The sequence below is a fragment of the Notolepis coatsorum genome (genome assembly GCF_963971535.1).
Source record: "Notolepis coatsorum genome assembly, chromosome: 1".
Taxonomy (NCBI): domain Eukaryota; kingdom Metazoa; phylum Chordata; class Actinopteri; order Aulopiformes; family Paralepididae; genus Notolepis; species Notolepis coatsorum.
Window position 1 is genome coordinate 27108382 of NC_140165.1, and position 27274 is coordinate 27135655.

The 27274-nt window shown below is 45.5% G+C and overlaps 1 protein-coding gene across 2 annotated transcripts; it reads left to right on the forward strand.

Moving 5' to 3' along the window:
* Positions 1–25669, forward strand: clcn4 (chloride channel, voltage-sensitive 4). 2 transcript variants are annotated; one of them, XM_084318191.1, is made up of 12 exons: positions 1–164; positions 626–780; positions 4651–4750; positions 6567–6754; positions 9254–9376; positions 10019–10225; positions 12687–12767; positions 12932–13483; positions 17714–17900; positions 18116–18514; positions 20605–20821; positions 23911–25669. In XM_084318191.1, the coding sequence occupies exons 1-12, from the start codon at positions 146–148 to the stop codon at positions 23999–24001; spliced, it is 2319 nt and encodes a 772-aa protein (XP_084174317.1). In that variant the 5' UTR covers positions 1–145; the 3' UTR covers positions 24002–25669. The 2 variants fall into 2 exon arrangements, with proteins under 2 accessions (XP_084174317.1, XP_084174318.1); XM_084318192.1 differs by lacking the exons at positions 1–164; positions 626–780; positions 4651–4750 and adding an exon at positions 5172–5188.
* Positions 25670–27274: the final 1605 nt, after the last annotated feature.

The following is a 27274-nucleotide window of genomic DNA, read 5'->3' on the forward strand; positions in this document are numbered from 1 at the left end:
CCTCTGACGCTCCTATTGATTTGTGCAAAAAGGATGCACTTTTGTCTCAATATTTGATTAAAATGTCCGTGCAAATCGAGATCAGATAAACCCGTTAATAGATATAGCCTCTCGTCGTTTATTAAACAGAACGACCTGGGAAATTATGGAGGCCGCCAGTGAAGGTAAAGAGATGTTAGCTAGGATCAAGTCAAGATACGCTCTGCTGTATCGTTAGCGTGCAATGTTGCTACTGTACAGAGTTGAGAGCTTTATAGTCGCAATATGCTTATTAATGCCACTCAGTTATTCACCTGCGAATACAGTTGCAACACCTCTAACTACAATATTATTTCGTGCATGCATATTAACGTTGCAGGACATGAATTGTTGTGCAGCAGCTACCAAGCTATGTTTTCTAGTCTCGATGTCAGAGAATATTATTATTAGCAATACTAGTTAGTTGAAATAATACTAATAATACAAAAAACTGTCGTCGGCAAGCAATTGATCTGGTTGTTGTCTGTAGAATAGACTGAAAGGAACATGACGTACACACTGTGTACCTAGTAGTTACATAAATCATAATAATGTAGATCCTCTCAGTGGGTAGGCAAGCTGTCATGTCTGTCCCTCTCTGTGTCAGGTGCCAGCAGTGCCACTCCCACTGAGGAGATGAACGGAGCAGGGAATCTTATGGATTTCCTGGACGAGCCCTTCCCAGACGTGAGCACATATGAGGACTTCCACACCATTGACTGGCTGAGGGAGAAATCCAGGGACACTGATCGACACAGGAAGGTATGGCAGAACCCGCTATATGGGCCACGGGAAGGTATGGTCAAGTTCTGTGGCAAAACCAGCTACCTGCCCTGAGTGGACCAACTAATTGGTTGTCATGGTCACAGTCAGCTTTGATTGATTGATTGAAAAGTTTATTAACAGATTGCAGAATGGGTACAGTACAGTACAGCTCAGTACATACAATTGTTAAGGGGATGCAGACCAGAGAAAGACTTTCGTCTTGTTTACATCAGGGTCCCCCATTTTCAATTCATCATAACATATATGACATACATGACATACAGATAGACAGTACTGCTACATCTATACATTTATGACATATCAGATTTGCAAATACAGTACTGTTTGTGATACAAAAGTGTCCAGAAAAAGAGTGTATATACATTTGGCATAGAAACTGTACATTGGAGGAGGTTGGGTGGGTGGGGTGGGGTTGGGTGGGTGGGTGAGGGCTGTACATTGGAGGTGGGGGGGGGGGGGGGGGGGGTTGGGTAGGGGACACACACACATTTTACACTGTACATTGGAATACTGACAAAGCCTAACTTGGTCATTTACTGTACAACTAGGTTAGGACATTTGTAGGGGCCAGTTTCGAATTGCAGTCTCACGTAGGTGTTTTTTGAGAGTGTTTTTGAAAGTGGGTAGTGATTCACATTCCTTTACAGCTTTAGGTAGGGCGTTCCACATTGATGTGGCATAATTGCGAAACGTGTTTAGTCCCTTGTTTGAGCCGAATCTGGGTTTTACATGATTTGTGGAGCTTCCTCTGGTGTTGTGATCGTGGTATTCACTGACCTTTGGGAAGTATTTTGACATGTACATGGGTACCTTGGTCGCGTAGTGTATCTTGTAGACCAGGCCCATTGTAAGTTGCTGTACTCTGTCGTCTACTCTAAGCCATCCTAGGTTGTCAAAGTGGGCAGGGGTGAGGTGGGTTCTAGGAGTCAGGTCAAGCAGTAGTCTGACTAGCTTGTTTTGAGATGTTTGTAATTTACACATAGATTACTCTATGTGTAACACTGGTCACTAGGTACTAGCGGGTACTCTGTGTAACACTGGTCACTAGGTACTAGCGGGTACTCTGTGTAACACTGGTCACTAGGTACTAGCGGGTACTCTGTGTAACACTGGTCACTAGGTACTAGCGGGTACTCTGTGTAACACTGGTCACTAGGTACTAGCGGGTACTCTGTGTAACACTGGTCACTAGGTACTAGCAGGTACTCTATGTGTAACGGTGGTCACTGGGTACTAGCCCATTTAGACCTAAAACGCCTGCTAAGAATGCATTATATATATAGCCTGCATATACTACACACAAATGTGTTTCCCGGTTTCAATGGGCTAGCAGGTACTCTTTCTAATGTACTAGGTACTAGCAGGTACTCTGTGTAACACTGGTACTACTAGCAGGTACTCTTTGTAATGTACTAGGTACTAGCGCAGGTACTCTTTGTAATGTACTAGGTACTAGCAGGTACTCTTTGTAATGTACTAGGTACTAGCAGGTACTCTGTGTAACACTAGGTACTAGCAGGTACTCTGTATAACACTAGGTACTAGCAGGTACTCTGTGTAACACTAGGTACTAGCAGGTACTCTAAGTGTAACACTAGTAGGTACTAGCAGGTACTCTGTGTAACACTAGTAGGTACTAGCAGGTACTCTGTGTAACACTAGGTACTAGCAGGTACTCTAAGTGTAACACTAGTAGGTACTAGCAGGTACTCTGTGTAACACTAGTAGGTACTAGCAGGTACTCTGTGTAACACTAGGTACTAGCAGGTACTCTAAGTGTAACACTAGTAGGTACTAACAGGTACTCTGTGTAACACTAGTAGGTACTAACAGGTACTCTGTGTAACACTAGTAGGTACTAACAGGTACTCTGTATAACACTAGTAGGTACTAGCAGGTACTCTAAGTGTAACAGTGGTTTATTAGTCACATCCCTGTCCTTTTACAGTAGAGGTGTGACATTCTTGTTTCTAGGCTCCTTGGCCTCCTAGCAGCAATACCACACAGTAGTACAGACAAGAACAGTGAACAATAACAACTATTTAAGCAGCATATACAGTAGTAATGGCAATTAAGAATAGAAAATATATATCAAATGACGATTATACGTGTACTGTGTGCAAATCAGTGGTGTGTGCAGGTTAGTATTGTGCAGTCAGTATTGTGTGCAGATCAGTATTGTGTGCAGATCAGTATTGTGCAGATCAGTATTGTGTGCAGATCAGTATTGTGCAGATCAGTATTGTGTGCAGATCAGTATTGTGTGCAGATCAGTATTGTGCAGATCAGTATTGTGTGCAGATCAGTATTGTGCAGATCAGTATTGTGCAGATCAGTATTGTGCAGATCAGTATTGTGTGCAGATCAGTATTGTGCAGATCAGTATTGTGCAGATCAGTATTGTGCAGGTCAGTATTGTGTGCAGATCAGTATTGTGTGCAGATCAGTATTGTGCAGATCAGTATTGTGTGCAGGTCAGTATTGTGTTCAGATCAGGATTCTTTTTTATTTTGGTCCTTGATCTTGGAATGATCTTCAGTCAAGCCTCAAACTGATGGCACTTGTTCCTTTAGCCAGTTTTAAACGGATGTTATCTGAGGTGCTTACCACCAGCTGATCATGTAGTAATAAGTAACGTACCTTGGTTTTTTATTGTTCCAAATGTGCACAATGTAGTGATTGCTTTTTGTTGTGTTGTTCTCTGTGTTTTATATATTTTTGTTGTGTTTACCATTGTGGAAACATTGCTGCTTTCTTGGCCAGGTCAGCATTGTAAATTAGATTTAGTCTTGATGCTTTTTTATCTGGTTAAAAAAAACAAAATTATAAACAGAAAATCAGCAGCAGTGACTGCTGTAAGGTAGCACTGTTTCCCCTCAGTCACAGGTTGTTCGTGCTATTTGTTCATGTGTCTGACTGCCTGGAGGGGGAAACTAATTAGTGTGTAATACTGTGGATCTCAATCTGCAACTTGGCTGCTAGCGGGACTGTTGTTGTCAATATGGTGCAAGTGCAAGCAGGATAATGCCCTCGGAGGGGGTGCCTTTGGGAGATCGGCGGGATTCACCCCAACTACCTTGACGCTAGAAGCGCCTACATGAACCACGCGTTGCGTACTAACAAAACATCCTTACAAAACATCCCACCTAGAATGTCCATACTTTGCCAGTTACAGCTCAGGGTAGCATAGCAGCTGTCTGTAGCACCGTGGGAAACATACTTCAGAAGTGCTCCCATGTGTTTTCACGCATATCTCAATAATCCAAAAATGTCAGCCTAACAAACAACAGAATGAGGATAAAGGAGGTTCTACTGTAGCGGCAACATACACAGTCTAGCAGAAGCAAACAACTACGTACACGCAACACATGTTTGTGGGGCGACAGTGGCTCAGGCGGTAGAGCGGTCGTCTGGTAATCAGAACGTTAGGGTTCAACAGTGTCTCAGGAGGTAGAGTGGTCGCCTGGTAATAGGACGGTTCCCGGTTCGATTCCGGCTCCTTCCAACAGCGTGTCCGAAGTAGTCCTTGAGAAAGACATTTAACCCCTAACTACTCTTGATGACCTTGCACGGTCGCCTCCGCCGTCAGTGTGTGAGTGAATGGGTGAATGTGAGGCATAAGTTGTAAAGCTCTTTAGATAAAATAACTATATAAATGCAGTCCATTTACAAGAAACCTGGTTAATGTGTTGTTATATCAGTTTGGGAACTCTTTATTTGTGGTGGGCCTGTCTCATGTACTCATATTGCGGTGGGCCAACAACACAAATTAATCTGAGGAACACTTACCATGAATAATATTTTTCATTGCATCGTCCGTCACATGATGTCGTCTGTCTCCCTCAGATCACGAGCAAGAGTAAGGAGTCTGTCTGGGAGCTGATCAAGAGCCTGCTGGACGCCTGGTCAGGATGGGTGGTGATGCTGCTCATAGGACTGCTCTCAGGTAGGGAGGTGATGCTGCTCTCAGGTAGGGAGGTGATGCTGCTCTCAGGTAGGGAGGTGATGCTGCTCTCAGGTAGGGAGGTGATGCTGCTCTCAGGTAGGGAGGTGATGCTGCTCTCAGGTAGGGAGGTGATGCTGCTCTCAGGTAGGGTGGTGATGCTGCTCTCAGGTAGGGAGGTGATGCTGCTCTCAGGTAGGGAGAGGTGATGCTGCTCTCAGCCAGGTAGGGAGGTGATGCTGCTCTCAGGTGGGGAGGTGATGCTGCTCTCAGGTAGGGAGCTGATGCTGCTCTCAGGTAGGGAGGTGATGCTGCTCTCAGGTAGGGAGGTGATGCTGCTCTCAGGTAGGGAGGTGATGCTGCTCATAGGACTGCTCTCAGGTAGGGAGGTGATGCTGCTCTCAGGTAGGGAGGTGATGCTGCTCATAGGACTGCTCTCAGGTAGGGAGGTGATGCTGCTCTCAGGTAGGGAGGTGATGCTGCTCTCAGGTAGGGAGGTGATGCTGCTCTCAGGTAGGGAGGTGATGCTGCTCTCAGGTAGGGAGGTGATGCTGCTCTCAGGTAGGGAGGTGATGCTGCTCTCAGGTAGCGTTCAGCACTCCTTCTCAAGCAGAGCTGCCTCCACGTCACACAGCCTCTGCCATAGCAAGTGCCGTATTACTGGAACTAAAACTCACCTCTGTGACCCAATTAGTTTGAAAGAAAAGGCGCCAATGACATTCATGTGCATGTAGTATCACAAATAACCAAATAATATAAGCTTGTCTGAAAATGTATGAGTAATGCAGTGGTATAGTCTTTTTTTGTGTAAGGAAACCATACCTTGGCGGCAACAGTGGCTCTCAGGAGGTAGAGCGGTCGTCTGGTAGTCGGAAGATTCCCGGTTCGATTCCTGCTCCTCCCGGGCAGCGTGTCGAAGTGTCCTTGAGCAAGACACTTGACCCCTAATTGCTTCCGATGAGCAGGTTGGCACCTTGCATGGTCGCCTCCACCGTCGGTGTGTGAATGTGTGAGTGAAGGGAACAAAATGGTAAAGCGCTTTGGATAAAGATAAGATAAGATAATATGAGATATTCCTTTATTGATCCCCTTGGGGAAATTCAGGCATCATAGCAGCATGGGGGAGGGGGGGGGGGGGTACAGGTAGTAGAAGACATGTACAGGTCATAGAATTATAGTACAGTGGAGAAGTAAAAATAAAAAGGCAGTGTAAACAATATAACAATATAATTAACTCTGGATATGCGCATATGGGCAACAAGGTGCAAGATGAGGGTATGTACTGTATGCCCTCAGTTATATTTGCCCTACAATAAATATAGTTACAATATATAATCTAATAATCCAATAATCTAAATCTAATCTAATATATAATCTAAAAATGCTAAATGCTAAATATATGCTCTGATGAAGTATACAGTATACACATAAGGTGCAGTATGCATAAGGTAAGTACTGTATATTGTCCTTTTAGGTGTGAGTCAGCTACTAGGTTCCTAAAAATAACTAAATAACTAACTAAACTAAATAAAAGCGCTATATAAAATGCACCATTTACCATTTTATGGTTCATCGCCGTTTCCATGGACACAGTGAATAAGCACGGCTGCACAGGCACTGTGAGGAGGTGAGATTGTACATCTCAGGAAGGTTAAATACCTTTTTGAGTAGATCTCATGTTTGAGTAGATCTCATGTTTCAGTAGATCTCATGTTTGAGTAGATCTCATGTCTGAGTAGATCTCATGTTTGAGTGGATCTCATGTTCCCTCGTCTCTATGTGACCCCTTCTGTGCGCCGGCGGTGATCCCGTGGACCAGGCACGCTCGCTGGGGTGATCGACCTGGCCGTGGACTGGATGACGGACCTGAAGGAGGGCGTGTGCCTGTCTGCGTTCTATTACAGCCACGAGCAGTGCTGCTGGACGTCCAACGAGACCACGTTCGAAGACCGCGACAAGTGTCCACAGTGGCAGAAGTGGGCCGAGTTGATGACTGGACACTCTGAGGTCATGACCCTAAGTCCCCCTGACATCCTCTGCTGTACACCATCCAAAAATAATAATAATAATATATATACATACATTACAGATCCACCATATATCGGTGACCATGTCAGTTTCGGCTGATGATGGGGATCTTTTCATATATCGCTATCAATCCGATTAGCAAAATTGGGCAGATATATATCGGCAAACATATATCTGCTGGCAATACGGTCTCGTCGAAAAACATAAATAAAGTACTAATCGACCACAGGAAAAAAGGTACATAGTGTACGTTATGTTATAGCCATAAGTAATATATTTACATTTCGTATTGGCGAAAGTCCAAAACAAACTAAATAACAAACTAACAATGATTGTGGTCACGGTGAGTGCACTCACCACTAGTTAAATTAGTTTTAATATGTAATATATGTACTTATTTATAAATACATCAATATATTACTTATTTGTAATATGTAGACATTGTACATTTTCATATTGGTGAAAGATCACCAATATAGATAAAAAAAGAAATTAACAATTAATCGACTGAAAGTCTTAGTCGAGTAAAACCTTAACACATTCGGGGCCATTGGGATTAGACGGGGCCCACTCTATGGCCAGCATATCAAAACAAACTTTCATTGTGCGTGAGGCTGTTTGTAGAGCTAAATCTATACTTTATATTATTGCTATCTGTCCATTCTCATTGTCAATTGACACTATAAACCGTCCCTTCAATATGCCTTAAATAAAAAAAAAAATCATCAATACGTTCCCATTTTATAGCGTCGTGAATATGAACGTTATAGCAGAATGTTCTGGGGTATTTCCTGGAACGCGAGATATAGGGTGCTAAGCTAATAACGTTAAATCAAATGGCGTTTCGGCTATAGACAAGCTAGAGCTAAAACTCAAAATGCATATTGTCGGTATCATGGTCCACCATGAATGCATGAAAGGGGGGGCGCGGGGGACGTCGTTTCTGATTATTGATTACCAATAACGGCATTGGCCTCAGTAGCCTTATTCGCTGACCGGGTGGATGGCTATGAGAGCAAGGCCTGATCGGGCTGTAATTGACGTCAAATCGCTCTTACCTGTGGCTGGTTGGACTGCAAAAAGGATTTCCCAGTTATCGATCGCCATCTGGTAGATCCATATGTCCATTGGCTGATGATATATTCCTTTACTCCTTTACTGCATACTGAATTCAGCGTCCCAAAAACTATTCCAGGCCATCGGCTACACGCATAGCTTTAGGCTAACAGAAAAGTCCATTCATAAAAAAAAAAAAACACCGGTCTGTAACGGGGAACACTGCATTATCGAGACAGCGCCCCTACGAGGATCTGGCAGGTAATGCACTTTTTCGAATTCCAAGAGTAGGGTAAATCTGCAGTGCTGCTCGATGACATTGAGTAGGATATTACAATGGAATAAAAGCCAAAACAACCTTACCACGTATATATACGTGGTTGGCCATCAAGCGTTGGATCCGAAACATGTATATATACGTGGTTGGCCCCGAATGTGTTAAGGACCTATTTGTCGACTAATCAACTCAGTTACTTACTAGTAACTATTTTTTTTTTTATCCACTTTTTCTCCCATTTTCTATATTTTCTCCCATCCCAATTTCGTATCATCCAATTCAACCCTCCCCTGTCACGGACGCTGTTTCTTGCCTCCCACAAGCCGGCTGCAATGTGGACTAAGTCATACATAGCACAAGTCCCCTCCGGTACTTGAGGTAACAGCAGTCGCATCTTTTCACCTGCGCAGCTCGATCTCTCAGTGGCGAGGAGTAACGCGTGGGAGGCTCACGCTGCCCCCGACACTTCCTGATTCTACTGCGCAGGCGCACCAACCGACCTGTAGGAGTCGCTGTCCACAACGCCCGATCCCCACCCATCAGTTTCCCACCCCCTAATACGGCCAATGTGTATTAGTACGGACGACCAGCTAAACTGAAAGCAAATGTGGAGCGCTGGGCTCGAACTGACGAGCCCAGCGTCTCCAGCATTTCGTGGCGAGCGCCTTGCCCACTACGCCACGTAGCCGCCCCCTTACTAGTAACTCTTATTAAACCTGAGCTATCCTGTCTTGAGTCCTGACAGCCTTACTAGTAACTCTTATTAAACCTGAGCTATCCTGTCTTGAGTCCTGACAGTCTTACTAGTAACTCTTATTAAACCTGAGCTATCCTGTCTTGAGTCCAAAAAATAAAAACAAACACACACACACACACACAATGGCAGCTAGACAATTAAATAATCATAATTTGTTCACATCGGCCCAGTTTTGCTCATCAGACCGATACCGATATATGAAAAAAATCATCGTCCGTCACCGATATATCACGCATCCCTATATAATATAACATGAAATTGTATTTAACATACGTATTTGTATTTATTATTTTTGTATTTGCTTGTTTGCTACAGATGAGTGATACTAAACACACCGATATACTGTTGTGTTTATTGTTTATTGAAAGTTATTATTTCTTGTCTACAGGGAGCTGGAGCTTATGTGTTGAACTACTTCCTGTATGTTCTCTGGGCTCTTCTGTTTTCCTTCCTGGCCGTGTCGCTGGTACGAGTGTTCGCCCCGTACGCCTGTGGCTCGGGGATACCTGAGGTCAGCGCATTTACAAATCATTCATCAATTTAAGACGATGAACATTATGGTTAATATATAATAACTCGTGAAACATTTGAACAATACATTTGAAACTGCATGGAGTTCCCAGCAGGCACTCGACTTTAAACATGCTAAATGGGAAAAGTAGGCCTGTGTAAATAAACAATGCTCATGGAGTACATTCAGGCATTCTATGTAGCCAACTTGTACTTGAATGACAACTTTCTGTTGTTGATCAGATCTTTGTGATTATTCTTTTTCGTTTTGTTTCTAGCCTAAATAAACATACAGTTAGCTTACATTTTGCCTGACAAAATATTGCATTATTTGTCCCTTTTCCGGTTAAGCTAGCACAAATAGCACAAAATAATTTGACTGAACCTGCTGGATTTGATTGGTCCTGACTTTCTGAACACTATCACCTCATATATACGATTTGGTCACATGATACATTTACGACTTGACGAGGACCGACCAAACATTATTATTATTATTATTATTATTATTATTATTATTATTATTATTATTATTATTATTATTATTATTATTATGCCTCCCATTACTGCGGTAACAGGGTTATTGTTGCACGCAGCCCTACACTGATCATTGGCGTTGATGGCTTCTCCACTCCTCTGGCAGATCAAGACCATCCTGAGTGGCTTCATCATCCGGGGCTACCTGGGGAAGTGGACCCTGCTCATCAAGACGGTCACCCTGGTGCTGGCCGTGTCCTCTGGCCTCAGCCTGGGCAAAGAGGGGCCCCTGGTCCACGTGGCCTGTTGCTGTGGCAACCTCTTCTGTAGCCTCTTCTCCAAGTACAGCAAGAATGAAGGCAAGCGCAGAGAGGTGTGTACTGTTTCTCTACTGTAGCCTCTTCTCCAAGTACAGCAAGCGCAGAGGGGTGTGTACTGTTTCTCTACTGTAGCCTCTTCTCCAAGTACAGCAAGGATGAAGGCAAGCGCAGAGGGGTGTGTACTGTTTCTCTACTGTAGCCTCTTCTCCAAGTACAGCAAGGATGAAGGCAAGCGCAGAGGGGTGTGTACTGTTTCTCTACTGTAGCCTCTTCTCCAAGTACAGCAAGGATGAAGGAGTCATGTCCCTGGCCTGCTGTCAGTCTATATGGCAAGCGAGCTATGCTGATCTCACACACATTTGAATACTTTATTTGGTTCCACAAATTATATTGCATAAACAGGGAATCAAATATATCGGGGCCAAGCAGCACTGAACACTTCTCCACGCGGCTAAGCTGCCAATAGTAGCAATTTGTTTGGCTTTTCTTTTAGACATTTCAGCAATTCTCAGACCGCTCATGGTGCATTTGTATACATGGCCAATACTTCTGAATACAAGTACACTATATACACCTGTACCCAAGGCTGGCCATCACATTGAGCAGTGGTTGGTATTTTATATACTTGTCCCGGAAAGCCTGGTCCATGTACAGGTCAAAGACGGGTCAAAGGCACAGCCTACTTCTATGATTAGCACCTCCTTGTGGCTGGTGTCAACAAAAACAACAATCAGGTGTATTTGGTATGTTAGCAAAGACATCATTGGTAAAACCAAACCATTCTGGTAGCACTCTAGTATGCTTGTACATTGCTGCACTAGATGGTGAGATGTTTTGTACCGCATCAGACACAATGTCCACAATACGGTCATGACGAGCTATGTACAGCTATGTAATAAAAAATCGCGATTTACCCGGTGGCTACAACAACACACAGTGACTACTAGCCCCTTACGTGACTGCGGTTTGCAAGTCACTGTGCGTTGTTGTAGCCACCGGGTAAATCGCGATTTTTTATTAGTTTGTCATGACAAACCAATTACATAATCCAACATATGTGTAAAGGCATAACATATTCCAGTTAACGGTATATTTTTTTAATGATTCGTTACGGCGCAATCAATACTTCCATGCGTTTGGGACCTCCATGTTTTGGGGGTATTCATCAGAAAAATCGGATCCGGGATTCGGCTCCCATCAGTCGGGCAAGAACTGCGGGTTTTCAGCCTCTCTCCTCTCTCCTGGAGCTTAACACTTTGGTTGCCTTGGGTTAAATTAATGATATACCATAGGTTGCCGGCTCTATTTGTCTATGGAGAAGTACCCCTTCTTTGCATGGCTATAACTTTTTAAATTCTATTGCTACATTGCCATTATTGGGGCCCATTCAAAGTCCTATATGTATTGTTCATTGTGTAGCAACGTTAAACTTTTTCATTCACATATTCATAGTAAAGTATGGTCTAATGTATAAGTATGTTTTCATCTCTTTCTGCAGCTTTCTCCAGAACGTGATCTATAGCCCCAAATGCATTATATTGATGATGCAATAAAGTTTTATGGCAATCAGCGCGATATAAAAAATTCCAACTAGACGTACTTCTAGAAGTTACTACACGTCATCTGATGTTGACCGGATGGGCTAGGGGGCGTTTATAATTCCGTGGGCAGCGTTATACCAATCATCTAATGCGGGTCAAATGTTGATAATATCAGTTAGTATCGAAGACGGTAACGTTACACGCTGAAACTCACCCCAGTCTCCGCGCGCCGTTGGGCGATCATCGTCGAGTTGAAATCTTATCATTATGGGATGTAAATTTACCCGGTCCATCTCCAGCTTGTATAATGGTATATACGTCCAAATCATGTTGTTTATCGAGTTATTGGCAATCGATCACTGTGTAGTGTGACGAGCCAGAGTCGCGGGACCTATAGCGAGCGCCGGAAGTACTACGGTCGTCTAGGACAACCTCTATTCAACATCCTGTTTGGCGATTGCGCCGATCGGCCACCAGATGGCGCTCCTGAACCGCCAGAGAGCTCAGTGGGTCCTGCTGGTGGATCTCAGGCCAGCAGAGGGGCATTATGAATCCGATCGCAGATTTTTGAAATATTGATATAAGGACGCTGTACAGCGTCCCCCGGCAACTTGAGTATGGCCAGCAATGACGTGAAAAGACGTCTCATGGCAGTCAAAGTGTTAAGGGGGAGCTTAGTATCCCTGCCTCTGAGGAGCGCGTCGCGGCTCATGCGCATGCGCGCGCTCGGCCAATCAGAGCAATTCAGAGCAACGCGGAAGCGCATGTTGGTTGCCTAAAGTGTTCGCGCAGCCTGGTGGCTAATGTAGGTCCACTCGACATTGGACACACACACCACACCACACCACACCACACACACACACACACACACACACACACACACACACACACACACACACACACACACACACACACACACACTAACAGACGATGAGTGACAAGTGGTGTCTGATGGAGGGGGGTGTCGTTGCAGGTGTTGTCTGCAGCAGCAGCCGCTGGGGTGTCGGTGGCCTTTGGAGCTCCTATAGGAGGAGTCCTGTTTAGTCTGGAAGAGGTATGGTCTCTATATCACCCCACCTCTCACTACTACACTCCTTCACTGCTCTCATTTCAATCATTAAAGGCTCTCTGTCTCTCTCTCACACTCTTTCTTTCTTCCTCACTCTCTCTGTCTGTATCTCTCTCTCTCTGTCTGTCTGTCTCTCTCTCTCTCTCTAGGTGAGCTACTACTTCCCTCTGAAAACCCTGTGGCGGTCGTTCTTCGCCGCCCTGGTGGCGGCGTTCACCCTGCGCGCCATCAACCCGTTCGGCAACAGCCGCCTGGTGCTGTTCTACGTGGAGTACCACACGCCGTGGTACATGGCGGAGCTCGTGCCCTTCATCCTCCTCGGGGTCTTCGGGGGCCTCTGGGGGACCCTCTTCATCCGCGCCAACATCGCCTGGTGCCGGCGCCGGAAGACCACGCTGCTCGGCAAGTACCCGGTCCTGGAGGTGATCGCCGTGACGGCCATCACCGCCGTGCTGGCCTTCCCCAACCCGTACACGCGCCGCAGCACCAGCGAGCTGATCTCGGAGCTGTTCAACGACTGCGGCGCGCTGGAGTCGTCGCAGCTCTGCGACTACGTCAACAACCCCAACATGAGCCGACCGGCCGGCGGGGACGACATCCCCGACCGGCCGGCGGGGCCCGGTGTCTACAACGCCCTCTGGCAGCTGGCGCTGGCGCTGGTCTTCAAGATCGTCATCACCATCTTCACCTTCGGCATGAAGGTCGGTGCACACATCTTTAAACATCAACCAAGGCCTCCTGTAGTTTGGTCTAGGTACCATTTACAGTAGGTGAGGACCATGACGTACTGCTACTGTGTGTCTAGGTACCATTTACAGTAGGTGAGGACCATGACGTACTGACTGTGTGTCTAGGTACCATTTACAGTAGGTGAGGACCATGACGTACTGACTGTGTGTCTAGGTACCATTTACAGTAGGTGAGGACCATGACGTACTGACTGTGTGTCTAGGTACCATTTACAGTAGGTGAGGACCATGACGTACTGAGTGTGTGTCTAGGTACCATTTACAGTAGGTGAGGACCATGACGTACTGACTGTGTGTCTAGGTACCATTTACAGTAGGTGAGGACCATGACGTACTGACTGTGTGTCTAGGTACCATTTACAGTAGGTGAGGACCATGACGTACTGACTGTGTGTCTAGGTACCATTTACAGTAGGTGAGGACCATGACGTACTGACTGTGTGTCTAGGTACCATTTACAGTAGGTGAGGACCATGACGTACTGACTGTGGTCTAGGTACCATTTACAGTAGGTGAGGACCATGACGTACTGACTGTGTGTCTAGGTACCATTTACAGTAGGTGAGGACCATGACGTACTGACTGTGTGTCTAGGTACCATTTACAGTAGGTGAGGACCATGACGTACTGACTGTGTGTCTAGGTACCATTTACAGTAGGTGAGGACCATGACGTACTGACTGTGTGTCTAGGTACCATTTACAGTAGGTGAGGACCATGACGTACTGACTGTGTGTCTAGGTACCATTTACAGTAGGTGAGGACCATGACGTACTGACTGTGTGTCTAGGTACCATTTACAGTAGGTGAGGACCATGACGTACTGACTGTGTGTCTAGGTACCATTTGCAGTAGGTGAGGACCATGACGTACTGCTACTGTGTGTCTAGGTACCATTTACAGTAGGTGAGGACCATGACGTACTGACTGTGTGTCTAGGTACCATTTACAGTAGGTGAGGACCATGACGTACTGACTGTGGTCTAGGTACCATTTACAGTAGGTGAGGACCATGACGTACTGACTGTGGTCTAGGTACCATTTACAGTAGGTGAGGACCATGACGTACTGACTGTGTACTGCTAGGTACCATTTACAGTAGGTGAGGACCATGACGTACTGACTGTGGTCTAGGTACCATTTACAGTAGGTGAGGACCATGACGTACTGACTGTGTGTCTAGGTACCATTTACAGTAGGTGAGGACCATGACGTACTGACTGTGGTCTAGGTACCATTTACAGTAGGTGAGGACAGGTACCATTTACAGTAGGTGAGGACCATGACGTACTGAGTCTAGGTACCATTTACAGTAGGTGAGGACCATGACGTACTGAGTCTAGGTACCATTTACAGTAGGTGAGGACCATGACGTACTGACTGTGTACTACTACTGTGTACTGACTGTACTACTACTGTGTACTGACTGTGTACTGACTGTACTGCTACTGTGTACTGACTGTGTACTGACTGTATTACTACTGTGTACTGCTACTGTGTACTGACTGTACTGCTACTGTGTACTGACTGTGTACTGACTGTACTACTACTGTGTACTGACTGTACTACTACTGTGTACTGACTGTGTACTACTACTGTGTACTGACTGTGTACTGACTGTACTACTACTGTGTACTGCTACTGTGTACTGACTGTGTACTGACTGTACTACTACTGTGTACTGACTGTACTGCTACTGTGTACTGACTGTGTACTGACTGTACTACTACTGTGTACTGACTGTGTACTGACTACTGTGTACTGACTGTGTACTGACTGTGTACTACTACTGTGTACTGCTACTGTGTACTGACTGTGTACTGACTGTGTACTACTACTGTGTACTGCTACTGTGTACTGACTGTGTACTGACTGTGTACTGACTGTACTACTACTGTGTACTGACTGTGTACTGACTGTGTACTGACTGTGTACTACGACTGTGTACTGCTACTGTGTACTACTACTGTGCACTGACTGTGTACTACTACTGTGTACTGACTGTGTACTGACTGTGTACTGACTGTGTACTGCTACTGTGTACTGACTGTGTACTGACTGTGTACTGACTGTGTACTACTACTGTGTACTGACTGTGTACTGACTGTGTACTGCTACTGTGTACTGACTGTGTACTGACTGTGTACTACTACTGTGTACTGACTGTGTACTGACTGTGTACTACTACTGTGTACTGACTGTGTACTGCTACTGTGTACTGACTGTGTACTGACTGTGTACTGCTACTGTGTACTGACTGTGTACTGACTGTGTACTGACTGTGTACTACTACTGTGTACTGACTGTGTACTGACTGTGTACTACTACTGTGTACTGACTGTGTACTGACTGTGTACTGACTGTGTACTACTACTGTGTACTGACTGTGTACTGACTGTGTACTGCTACTGTGTACTGACTGTGTACTGACTGTGTACTACTACTGTGTACTACTACTGTGTACTGACTGTACTGACTGTGTACTGACTGTACTACTACTGTGTACTGACTGTGTACTGACTACTGCTACTGTGTACTACTACTGTGTACTGACTGTGTACTGACTGTGTACTGATTGTGTACTGCTACTGTGTACTGACTGTGTACTACTACTGTGTACTACTATGTACTAGGGCTGTCACTTTAACAGAAATCTAATTCGATATTCATTGCAGAAAAGTTTGAATTTGAATTTCAGTGTAAAAAAAAAACTCGAGTCTAAGCTATTTTCAACGTTTTGGCTACCTTTTTTTACCATGCTATGTTTGGTATCATTCTTTTCAGCACAGTCTCACCTATATGACCTGACTGTTTTTTTTAATACTGTACATACTGTATACTGCATACTGTACAACACAAACGATTTTAGAAGATGTGTTTTTCTACTATGAGGCTGAGCAAATGTAAACATGCTCCATGAAGCATTAGAAATAATGGAAATGTGCCCTCAGGTTGCCTATGTACAAACAATTATATGTATAAACAATTATTTTCTTACCTCACCTCATAATCCTCCTTTGAAACGGCACAAAACAACTCCAAACGCACTCCAAAAGACAACTAGCGTGATAAAAAATGGCAAAGATAATAATACAAATAGAGTACAATTTAGGCATTCGTAAAACCTTATTTATTATTTAGCATCGAGTTGAAATGATCCTGTTTCAATTATTTCTTTGGCCATCAGGAAATTCTCCGCCAGACCTCGTCAAACAAATGACGTCACTTGGTCACGCCGGCGTGCTGGTCGACTCCTGAGAAGTATAAAAATGACAAGACTAAAAATAACCATGACCAGTAATTATTTGGAATACGCGTTTCTTTTTTTAAGTTATTATTATTATTATTATTTATTTTATTATTTTTTTTTTTTTCAAATTCTAATTTCCCCATTCACGTTAGAATCTTATGTAAATTTTACAAAAATAATGTGACAGCCCTACTGTGTACTGACTGTGTAATAATACTGTGTACAAGTTGAACTACTACTATGTACTGACTGTGTAATAATACTGTGTACAACTACTACTGTGTTCTGACTTTGTACTACTACAGTGTACTGACTGTACTTTTGTGCAGTGACTTTGTACTACTACTGTGTACTGACTGTGTACTGACTGTGTACTTTTATTTTTTTTTATCCACTTTTTCTCCCATTTTCTATATTTTCTCCCATCCCAATTTCGTATTATCCAATTCAACCCTCCCCTGTCACGAACACTGTTTCTTGCCTCCCACAAGCCGGCTGCAATGTGGACTAAGTCATACATAGCACAAGTCCCCTCCGGTACTTGAGGTAACAGCAGTCGCATCTTTTCACCTGCGCAGCTCGATCTCTGTGGCGAGGAGTAACGCGTGGGAGGCTCACGCTGCCCCCGACACTTCCTGATTCTACTGCGCAGGCGCACCAACTGACCTGTAGGAGTCGCTGTCCACAATGCCCGATCCCCACCCATCAGTTTCCCACCCCCTAATACGGCCAATGTGTATTAGTATGAACGACCAGCTAAACTGAAAGCAATGTGGAGCGCTGGGCTCGAACAGGCGTCTCCGCATTCGTGGTGAGCGCCTTGCCCACTACGCCACGTAGCCGCCCCTGACTGTGTACTTCTACGGTGTACTGACTGTCCACTGACTGTGTACTTCTACTGTGTACTGACTGTGTACTTCTACTGTGTCTAGATCCCCTCAGGCCTGTTCATCCCCAGTATGGCAGTGGGCGCCATCGCCGGGCGCATCGTGGGCATCGCGGTGGAGCAGATGGCCTACCACCACCACGACTGGATCATCTTCAAGAACTGGTGCCGGCCCGGCGCCGACTGTGTTACCCCCGGACTCTACGCCATGGTGGGGGCCGCTGCCTGTCTGGGTGAGGAGGGGGGGGGGGCACACTTGGTTGTTTTAACTTAGTTTTTTAACACATCACAGACCAGCACTACTTTGTTCCGTTTTAACTTGTGTCACAGACCAGATCTTTAAAGTCAGTGTTTAGCATCGGTGCGTCCCTGAACGCAACCCAAACAGAAAGCACCAGCGTCTCTCTCCTGTGTCCCCGTTAACCCGTCCGCGTGTGTCGCTGTGCAGGCGGGGTGACGAGGATGACGGTCTCCCTGGTGGTCATCATGTTCGAGCTCACCGGCGGCCTGGAGTACATCGTGCCGCTGATGGCGGCCGCCGTCACCAGCAAGTGGGTGGCGGACGCCTTCGGCAAAGAGGGCATCTACGAGTCTCACATCCAGCTCAACGGCTACCCGTACCTGGACGTGCAGGACGAGTTCACGCACCGCACGCTGGCCACGGACGTGATGCGGCCCCGGCGGAGCGAGCCGCCGCTCGCCGTGCTCACGCAGGACGGCACCACGGTGGAGGACGTGGAGGCGCTCATCAAGGACACGGACTACAACGGCTTCCCCGTCGTGATGTCCCGCGAGTCGGAGAGGCTCATCGGCTTCGTCCAGCGCCGCGACCTGACCCTGGCCATAAGTGAGTAGGACCATAGATATATATATATATAACTATAGATGGTGCAAGGCGGAGTCTCCAGCGTAGTTCACCGGTGGCCATCTTGTCACAGGCAGCACGCCCACTCATAACATGAATGTCTATATGGTGCATGTACTATTGAAATAACCATACTGTAGCTTGCTAAATCAAGGACACTTCAACACGCTGCCCGGGATTAGCGGGAATTGAACCTGGAAAATTCTGATTACCAGACGACTGCGCTACCTCCTGAGAGCCACTGTTGACCCCATTTTATGTATTCAGAAAGTATACTAAAGTTGTGTTAAATTTAAACCATTTACCGGTAAGTTGTACTTAGTATGTTAAACGTTTTACTTATGATGTACTTAAATATATTGAAATTATACTTTTTGATGTATTTTTGGTTACTTCAAAAAATGTCGTTCATCAAAATACTAGTATACTTACTACTTTACTAAAGTACAACTTAAGTTTGGTAAACATCTGTTTTTATTTTCTTTGTTTTTACTTGGAGCATATTAATGACTCATACTAAACATGTGCTTTTCTAAGTATACTCTCAGAAAAGTACATATGGGTAGAACTATACTTTGAACACACATAATATACAAGAAATATAATTTAACTGGAAAAATATTTTAGAAATCTGACTTGGATACATACAACAAAATGAGGCAATCAGCCATATTGGATTTCTGTCATTTAGATTATTTCCCTACTCCCCCTATAGCCTGTTCACCTGATTCTCACCAAACTTGCTGTTTGGAATCTGGCGACTAACATCTTTAAATCTGTCATTTAGATAATCGATTGGCCAAACCATATGGCCGCCAGTGCCAGATCCAATCAAATTTCAGAAAAACTCAAAATGGTAAACGGGAAGGTTACCAAGTTGTGAACACAGTGGGGTGTAACGGTACACAAAAACCACGGTTTGGTACGTACCTCGGTTTTGAAGCCACGGTTCGGTACGGGTTTTCGGTACAGTGGGGGAAAGTTTGGCTTTCCATGTTCCACTCAGGGGTGATGTACTGTGCAGTAACTAATTGTACTTGTAGAGGGCTGTCAACGAATATTCTATATTGAAATTAATAATCGACTTGTAAAGAGAAAAAAATAATAATAATTATATTAGATTGTGAAAAAAACAGCCCCCGGTGGGCGGCCATTAGTGGTTAACATACCGTTGTATTCGTTCGGTACACAGCCGTTAGGTACGGTATGGTACACACTGAAACGGTTTGGTATGGATACGTGTACCTTTACACCCCTAGAACACACTGTCCGATTACCAACAAACTTGACAAATGTGTTTTCCTTGCAATAGTAATGAGGCCCGTTAGTCATGTGGCTTCACGGTGACACTATTCTCATGAAACAAAAAACATTACCGGTACTCTTCAATGGCACGGATTAGGGTCATGGTCAAAAGGTGGATTGAGAATCAGGGCTGTTCGGGGGATTATACCCACTTGTCGACCACCGACGGCAAATGTCTAGTTCTGTTTTAGGGTGGACTTTCTCCTTTTTAAAACAACTTTCCTCTCCTCTCTTGGCTTAACGTTGAAAATAGATTGTCTTTTAATATACTTGTGCTGTTCAAGTTGGTCATGAGCAGTAAGACTCCTGTTTTTATACATAATCAGATTGTTTTTAGTAATACTGTGCACGAGCATTACACTAGAGGTTCCAGTAGTGGGCAGCTTGAATTGCCAGGTCCTAGAACCAGCGCTCTGGGGAGATCTTTTATTTTTAGAGCATTAACTCTGTGGAATGGCCTGCCTCGGAACCTCTGCTGCATTTACAGTAGATTCACTTTTAAAAATAATCTTAAATTGTTTTTTAATTGTTTTTAACACTGTAAAGTGGTTTTTTGTTTTTGTTTTACACTAATGTAATTTTAGCTATATTAATTGTTACAGTAGGTTCATTATGCATTGTGTGTACTGACTTTTAATAATTTTGTTTTTTTGCAATGGTGATTGTTTTTGTGTTTTTTTGTGTGTGGACCCCAGGAAGACTAGCTGGTTGCTATCGCACCAGCTAATGGGGATCCCTAATAAAATCAAATCAAATCAAATCCACAGAGACCGCCCGTCAGAAGCAGGACGGCGTGGTGAGCAGCTCAGTGGTGTACTTCACGGAGGACGCGCCCCAGCTGCCTGCAAGCGACCCTCAGCACCTCAAGCTGCGGCGCATCCTCAACCTCAGCCCCTTCACCGTCACCGACCACACGCCCATGGAGACCGTGGTGGACATCTTCAGGAAGCTGGGCCTGCGCCAGTGTCTGGTCACCAGGAGCGGGTAGGCTAGTCTAGTCCAGCAGGCGGAGCCAGTACACAGTTCCTTTACTTAAAGGAACACGCCGGCATTAAAGGAAATAAATAACCATCTTACCATCTTCTCCAGAGTCGGACAAGAAGATGGATATCAGTTTTCTCTCTGTGTGTTCAGTTGAAAGCTATCTGGCTGCAAGCTAGCCTAGCACAAATGAATGGAAGTGGATACGGACCAGCTAGCCTAGCTTAGTGTTTCTGGCCAACAGCTAGGCTAGCTGGGCCGTACGTACGTCTGTGAAGTATTTTTACATGAATTGTTATGGATTTATAGTTTTAAGATCCCAATAATGGGATCCACCAGACATAAAATACATGAACACCACACAAGGGTTAAGTATAGTACTTGAGTTAAAATCCACCTCTGATGCAGGGTGGCATGTACACCGACATACTTAAAAGGTTGAATCTGTAACGCCGTCAAACGGCGACCTCTAGGCAAAAGAGCCTGCTTCGATATTGAGCTTTGTTTGCTTTTGTTTTGGGCTGACGTGTGGGTTGGAGTTGACTAACTTCTTACACCCTGAATGTCTCCAACCCCTCCCCCCTATCCCCACTGAACCCCCCCCTATCCCCACTGAATGCCTCCCCCTATCCCCACTGAACCCCTCCCCCCTATCCCCACTGAACGCCTCCCCCTATCCCCACTGAACGCCTCCCCTATCCACACTGAACCCCTCCCCCCTATCCCCACTGAACCCCCCCCTATCCCCACTGAACCCCCCCCCCTATCCCCACTGAACCCCTCCCCCTATCCCCACTGAACCCCCCCCCTATCCCCACTGAACCCCTCCCCCTATCCCCACTGAACCCCTCCCCCTATCCCCACTGAACGCCTCCCCCCTATCCCCACTGAACCCCCTCCTATCCACACTGAACCCCCCCACCTATCCCCACTGAACCCCTCCCCACCTATCCCCACTGAACCCCTCCCCCTATCCCCACTGAACCCCTCCCCCTATCCCCACTGAACCCCCCCCCCCCCCTATCCCCACTGAACCCCTCCCCCTATCCCCACTGAACCCCCCCTATCCCCACTGAACCCCTCCCCCTATCCCCACTGAACCCCCCCCCCTATCCCCACTGCACCCCTCCCCCTATCCCCACTGAACCCCTCCCCCTATCCCCACTGAACCCCTCCTACCTATCCCCACTGAACCCCCTCCTATCCACACTGAACCCCCCCACCTATCCCCACTGAACCCCTCCCCACCTATCCCCACTGAACCCCTCCCCCTATCCCCACTGAACCCCTCCCCCCTATCCCCACTGAACCCCCTCCTATCCACACTGAACCCCCCCACCTATCCCCACTGAACCCCTCCCCACCTATCCCCACTGAACCCCCCCCCTATCCCCACTGAACCCCTCCCCCTATCCCCACTGAACCCCTCCCCCCTATCCCCACTGAACGCCTCCCCCTATCCCCGCTGAACCCCCCCACCTATCCCCACTGAACCCCTCCCCCTATCCCCACTGAACCCCTCCCCCTATCCCCACTGAACCCCTCCCCCTATCCCCACTGAACCCCTCCCCCCTATCCCCACTGAACCCCCTCCTATCCACACTGAACCCCCCCACCTATCCCCACTGAACCCCCCCCCCTATCCCCACTGAACCCCTCCCCCTATCCCCACTGAACCCCTCCCCCCTATCCCCACTGAACGCCTCCCCCTATCCCCGCTGAACCCCCCCACCTATCCCCACTGAACCCCCCCCCTATCCCCACTGAACCCCTCCCCCTATCCCCACTGAACCCCTCCCCCTATCCCCACTGAACCCCTCCCCCCTATCCCCACTGAACCCCTCCCCCCTAAACGCCTCCCCCCTATCCCCACTGAACGCCTCCCCCATATCCCCACTGAACGCCTCCCCCATATCCCCACTGAACGCCTCCCCCCACTGAACCCCTCCCCCTATCCCCACTGAACACCTCCCCCTATCCCCACTGAACGCCTCCCCCCTATCCCCACTGAACGCCTCCCCCTATCCCCACTGAACGCCTCCCCCTATCCCCACTGAACGCCTCCCCCTATCCCCACTGAACCCCTCCCCCCTATCCCCACTGAACCCCTCCCCCTTATCCCCACTGAACGCCTCCCCCCTATCCCCACTGAACGCCTCCCCCATATCCCCACTGAACGCCTCCCCCTTATCCCCACTGAACCCCTCCCCCCTAAACGCCTCCCCCTTATCCCCACTGAACGCTTCCCCACTGAACCCCTCCCCCCTAAACGCCTCCCCCTTATCCCCACTGAACCCCTCGCTCCGAGAGACGGCGTCTCACTCACACAGAGAGAGAGAGAGAATGAATTAGAATGTCAAATGGGCAGATTGTGCGCATGGCAGACTACTTGGGGGGGAAAAACATGGCTAACCTGTTAATGACAGCGGATAGCCGGCTCTCAAAATAACCATTATGCACATCCCTATTTTTTTTTTTTATCTACTTTTTCTCCCATTTTCTATTTTTCTCCCATCCCAATTTCGTATCGTCCAATTCTACCCTCCCCTGTCTCGAACGTTGTTAGACTATGCCTCCCACAAGCCGGCTGCAATGTGGACTAAGCCTTACATCACGTGTCCCCTCCGGTACTCGAGGAGGCAGCAGTAAAAAAAATTCACCTGCACAGCGCGATCTCTCAGCGGCGGGGGTCTGCGTGGGAGGGACACGCCGCCCCCGTCGCTTCCTGATTCTGCTGCGCAGGCGCACCAACCGACCTGTAGGAGTCGCTGTCCACACCGTCCGATCCCCACCCATCAGCTTCCCACCCCCTAATACTGCCAATTGTATTAGTATGAACGACCAGCCAAGCTGATAGCAATGCGGAGAGCTGGGATCGAACCCAGCGTCTCCTGCATTGGTGGTGAGCGCCTTGCCCACTGCACCACCTAGCCGCCCTGCACATCCCTATTGACATTACAGATTCTACCTTTTAAGACCTCTTCCCCTATAGCCTATAGGAGTGGATACGCCGCGCCTGCACACTCTAAACTCTACTGTACCTGTAAATGATGATGACGTTTTAACCTCCTCTTCCTCTCCTGTGTCTCCAGGCGTCTTCTCGGCATCATCACTAAGAAGGACGTGCTCCGGCATATGGCCCAGATGATGAACCAGGATCCAGGGTCCATCATGTTCAACTAGGGTACTAAGAGACTCTTTTCTCTCCAGCCCCCTCCACCCCAAGACTGTTTAAAAAGTGAAATGCTACTGTACTGCAACATGTGAAGAAGCCACTCCCCTCCCGACGTGCCGACCTGTAAACCCTGCCTGCAGCCGCCACGGCGCACTGGACGTCCAGGCAGAGCACTCGTACCGGAGCCGTTTGAGTTCAAGCAGTGATTCCGTCCCACGGTATCGCAAGGTCACAGTTCTATAAACATGAAAAACAAAGAGCTAAAGAAGGTGTTGTGGTTTAGACCCCCGCTGGCCTGGGATCAAATCCCACCACGACTTACACTCCTGCGTCTCCCCGTCAGCCGTCCTACTGTCTAAATAAAGTATAAATCCTATGAGGAAACAAACTGCACACTCTCCTTTTAAAGGGGCTATATATTATTAAATAAGACTTCCTTGAATCTGAGACATGTTTTGTGCAAAGAAACGAGTCTAAATCTAATATACATTTATTTTCTAACACATTTATTTAAAAAAATATATATAATAATTCCTTCCCAGCCTGGCTAGCCCACACCCCTGAGGCTTTTACAATCTGGGCAGTACAAGAGATAAGCAATGTTCCTGACTAATTAATCCCATTGTGACATCATCAATCTGAATCTGAAGACTTTAAACCCTGGCCAAACAGCAATGAGTGATGTCATTTCACCCCAACACTTAAATAACACTTCAGACTGACAAAATCCATACAAAGACTAAGCAAAACCCATTTTCCGTAATATGTCCCCATTAAAATAAATAAACAAATAATTTTATTTTAAAAAAGAAGTCATGTTGATAAGCAGTGTTTGCCTAAAATGGAGACGTTTTCATGTAAGGCCTTCGCTGAATTACTGTTCGCAAGATGTCTTGAATTCAAACGTTCTTGTACAGGGTACATGCTTGGATTTAGGATGGTTGTGGACAGAGCTAATGGATTCTACAATAATATATAATCTAATACCTCTAGTTGTATTGAAGAGAGTGTGGACAGTCGGGGGCGTTAAGGAGTGTTGCACCTTGTGTTGCACTTGTGCTAACAATCTGTCGTTATTTTTTGTGTCGTTGCCATATTTATGTTTTTACTTGTATCAATATGTTTATTTGTACCATTGGTACCATACTGTATATTTGAACCACTCCTGTTACTTTAGTAAGTGAACACTGACAATGACGTATTTAACTAGCGCTGGTACTCTCTTGTACTTCACACTACTTAAGAACTACTACTGTAACAAGAAGGCTTAAAGAATTCCGTTACCATAATATATCTCTTTCCATGGAATTATATTGAATGAAGGAAAATAAAATGATTATTTTGTTTGTTTGTAGCCAATGTACAGTTTTCACTACTGAGTGTTGACATGAATCATCAACTTGTGTTTATAAAATGCCAAGAGAATGTATTGAAAATATTTGTGTATATATTAAGGAAGATGGGCACTTGTGTTTTTATTATTTAATTTTTCTGAAATGCGTACACTTTACTGTTGAGCCCCAGTTTTTATTTTTTAATCTATTTAACATGCATTTACTGGTACATAAAACTTCTACTTGCACTTTTATTTGGGATTTGAAAATTGTAAGCAACGCAAAATGCACCATTAGCAACATACTTTGTTCTGATATTTGAATAAATATGGTTCAATTGCATTTTTTGGAATATATATATTTTTTTATCCATTTTTTCTCCTCTTTTTCTCCCATTTCACTGTGCCAATTCTCCCCTGTCTTGAACATTGCTCGCATATGCCCCCCACTGGCCGGTTGTATGGAGGATAGAAGCCTTGCATCACGTGTCCCCTCCGATACACGAGGAGGCAGCCTGTCACATCTTTTCACCTGCCAGTGCGGACTCTCATTGGCGAGGTGTAACGTGTGGGAGGCTCACACTACCCCCGCCATTTCCTGTCTCTGCTGTGCAGGCATCCCCAACCGACCTGTAGGAGTCGCTGTCCACAACGTCCAGATTACCACCCATCGACTTCCACCCGCTAACTCTGCCAATTGAGTTAGTATGACGGCTGGCCCAAGCCGGAGGCAATGCAGACAGCCAGAGTCGAACCCGGTGTCTCTTGCGTTGGTAACGAGTGCAATGTCCGCTGCGCCACCCAGCCGCCTACTAGTTTTTTGGAATTTAATAGTTACACATACACACATTTTGTATATTGACTGATCATTGGTACTGATCAAACACATTTTCCACCTTTGTTGACCATTTTGAAAGCAATTAAAAGGCGTTTTATGAATGATTTAAAATAAGTGCACATATTGAGGAAAATGGGACATTTTACAACGAGCACAACACCCTGCAACACATTCATGTGAAAATGTCAACTGACACATAGTATAGGTGGTTTCAACATGACGACAAACTGAAATGGTATAAGTATTTGTCTAAATACTTCTTTTTGTACAACCTATTTTTGTTGTGCTGTATAAATACAATACATTTGAATCTAATCTAAGTGATTTCAACATGACAATAACAAACTATAGGCTCTTGAACTGACTACAGTTCCCAAGTATACTTTGTATACTTAAATATACTTCTTATGTATTCAGAAAGTATTCTAAAATTGTGTTAAATTGAAACCATTTGAATTGTACTTGTGTTAAAAATGTTACTTGAACTTAAATATATTTAAAATAATCTTTGGTTACCAAAATAGTACAATTTTAAAAGATTAAAGGTTAACTTAAGTTCTGGCTTAACCAGGCTTGCCTATGTCTTGTTTTTAAGTGTACTTTAAGTAATAAAAGATAAGAGATGTCGCTCACTGAGCTCATTCAGCACCTTCTTGAGATCAAGTGTACAAAAGATCTAAGCAAATGAATAAAGGGAAGATGATTTGTAGATACAGTACTGAATTATAATCCATTTGAATGACACATTCAACATTGAATTATGAACTATAAATTACCTTATTATGGCCAAATCATACATCTATGGATAGGGAAACAGCTCCTCGTTCCAATGGCAGTGTCTGGATTTGGTCATTTCCTCGTGTTTTTACGATAAAAGAGAGATAGAATTAGCATGATTCCAATAAATTCTTATTTTCGAAGAAAAAAACATCGGTAAACAAACGTAGTGCTGAAAATATACACTTTGACTGCTGTTTTGATAGGGTTAGGGTCTTTACTCTTGGCTACATTTGAAAAAGAAACAACATTAATTAATACGGTCTGTATTGATCGATTTATGATAAAACCAGTCATCTTTGGTGAAACAACGTGCCGAGTTTCCCTCCTCCA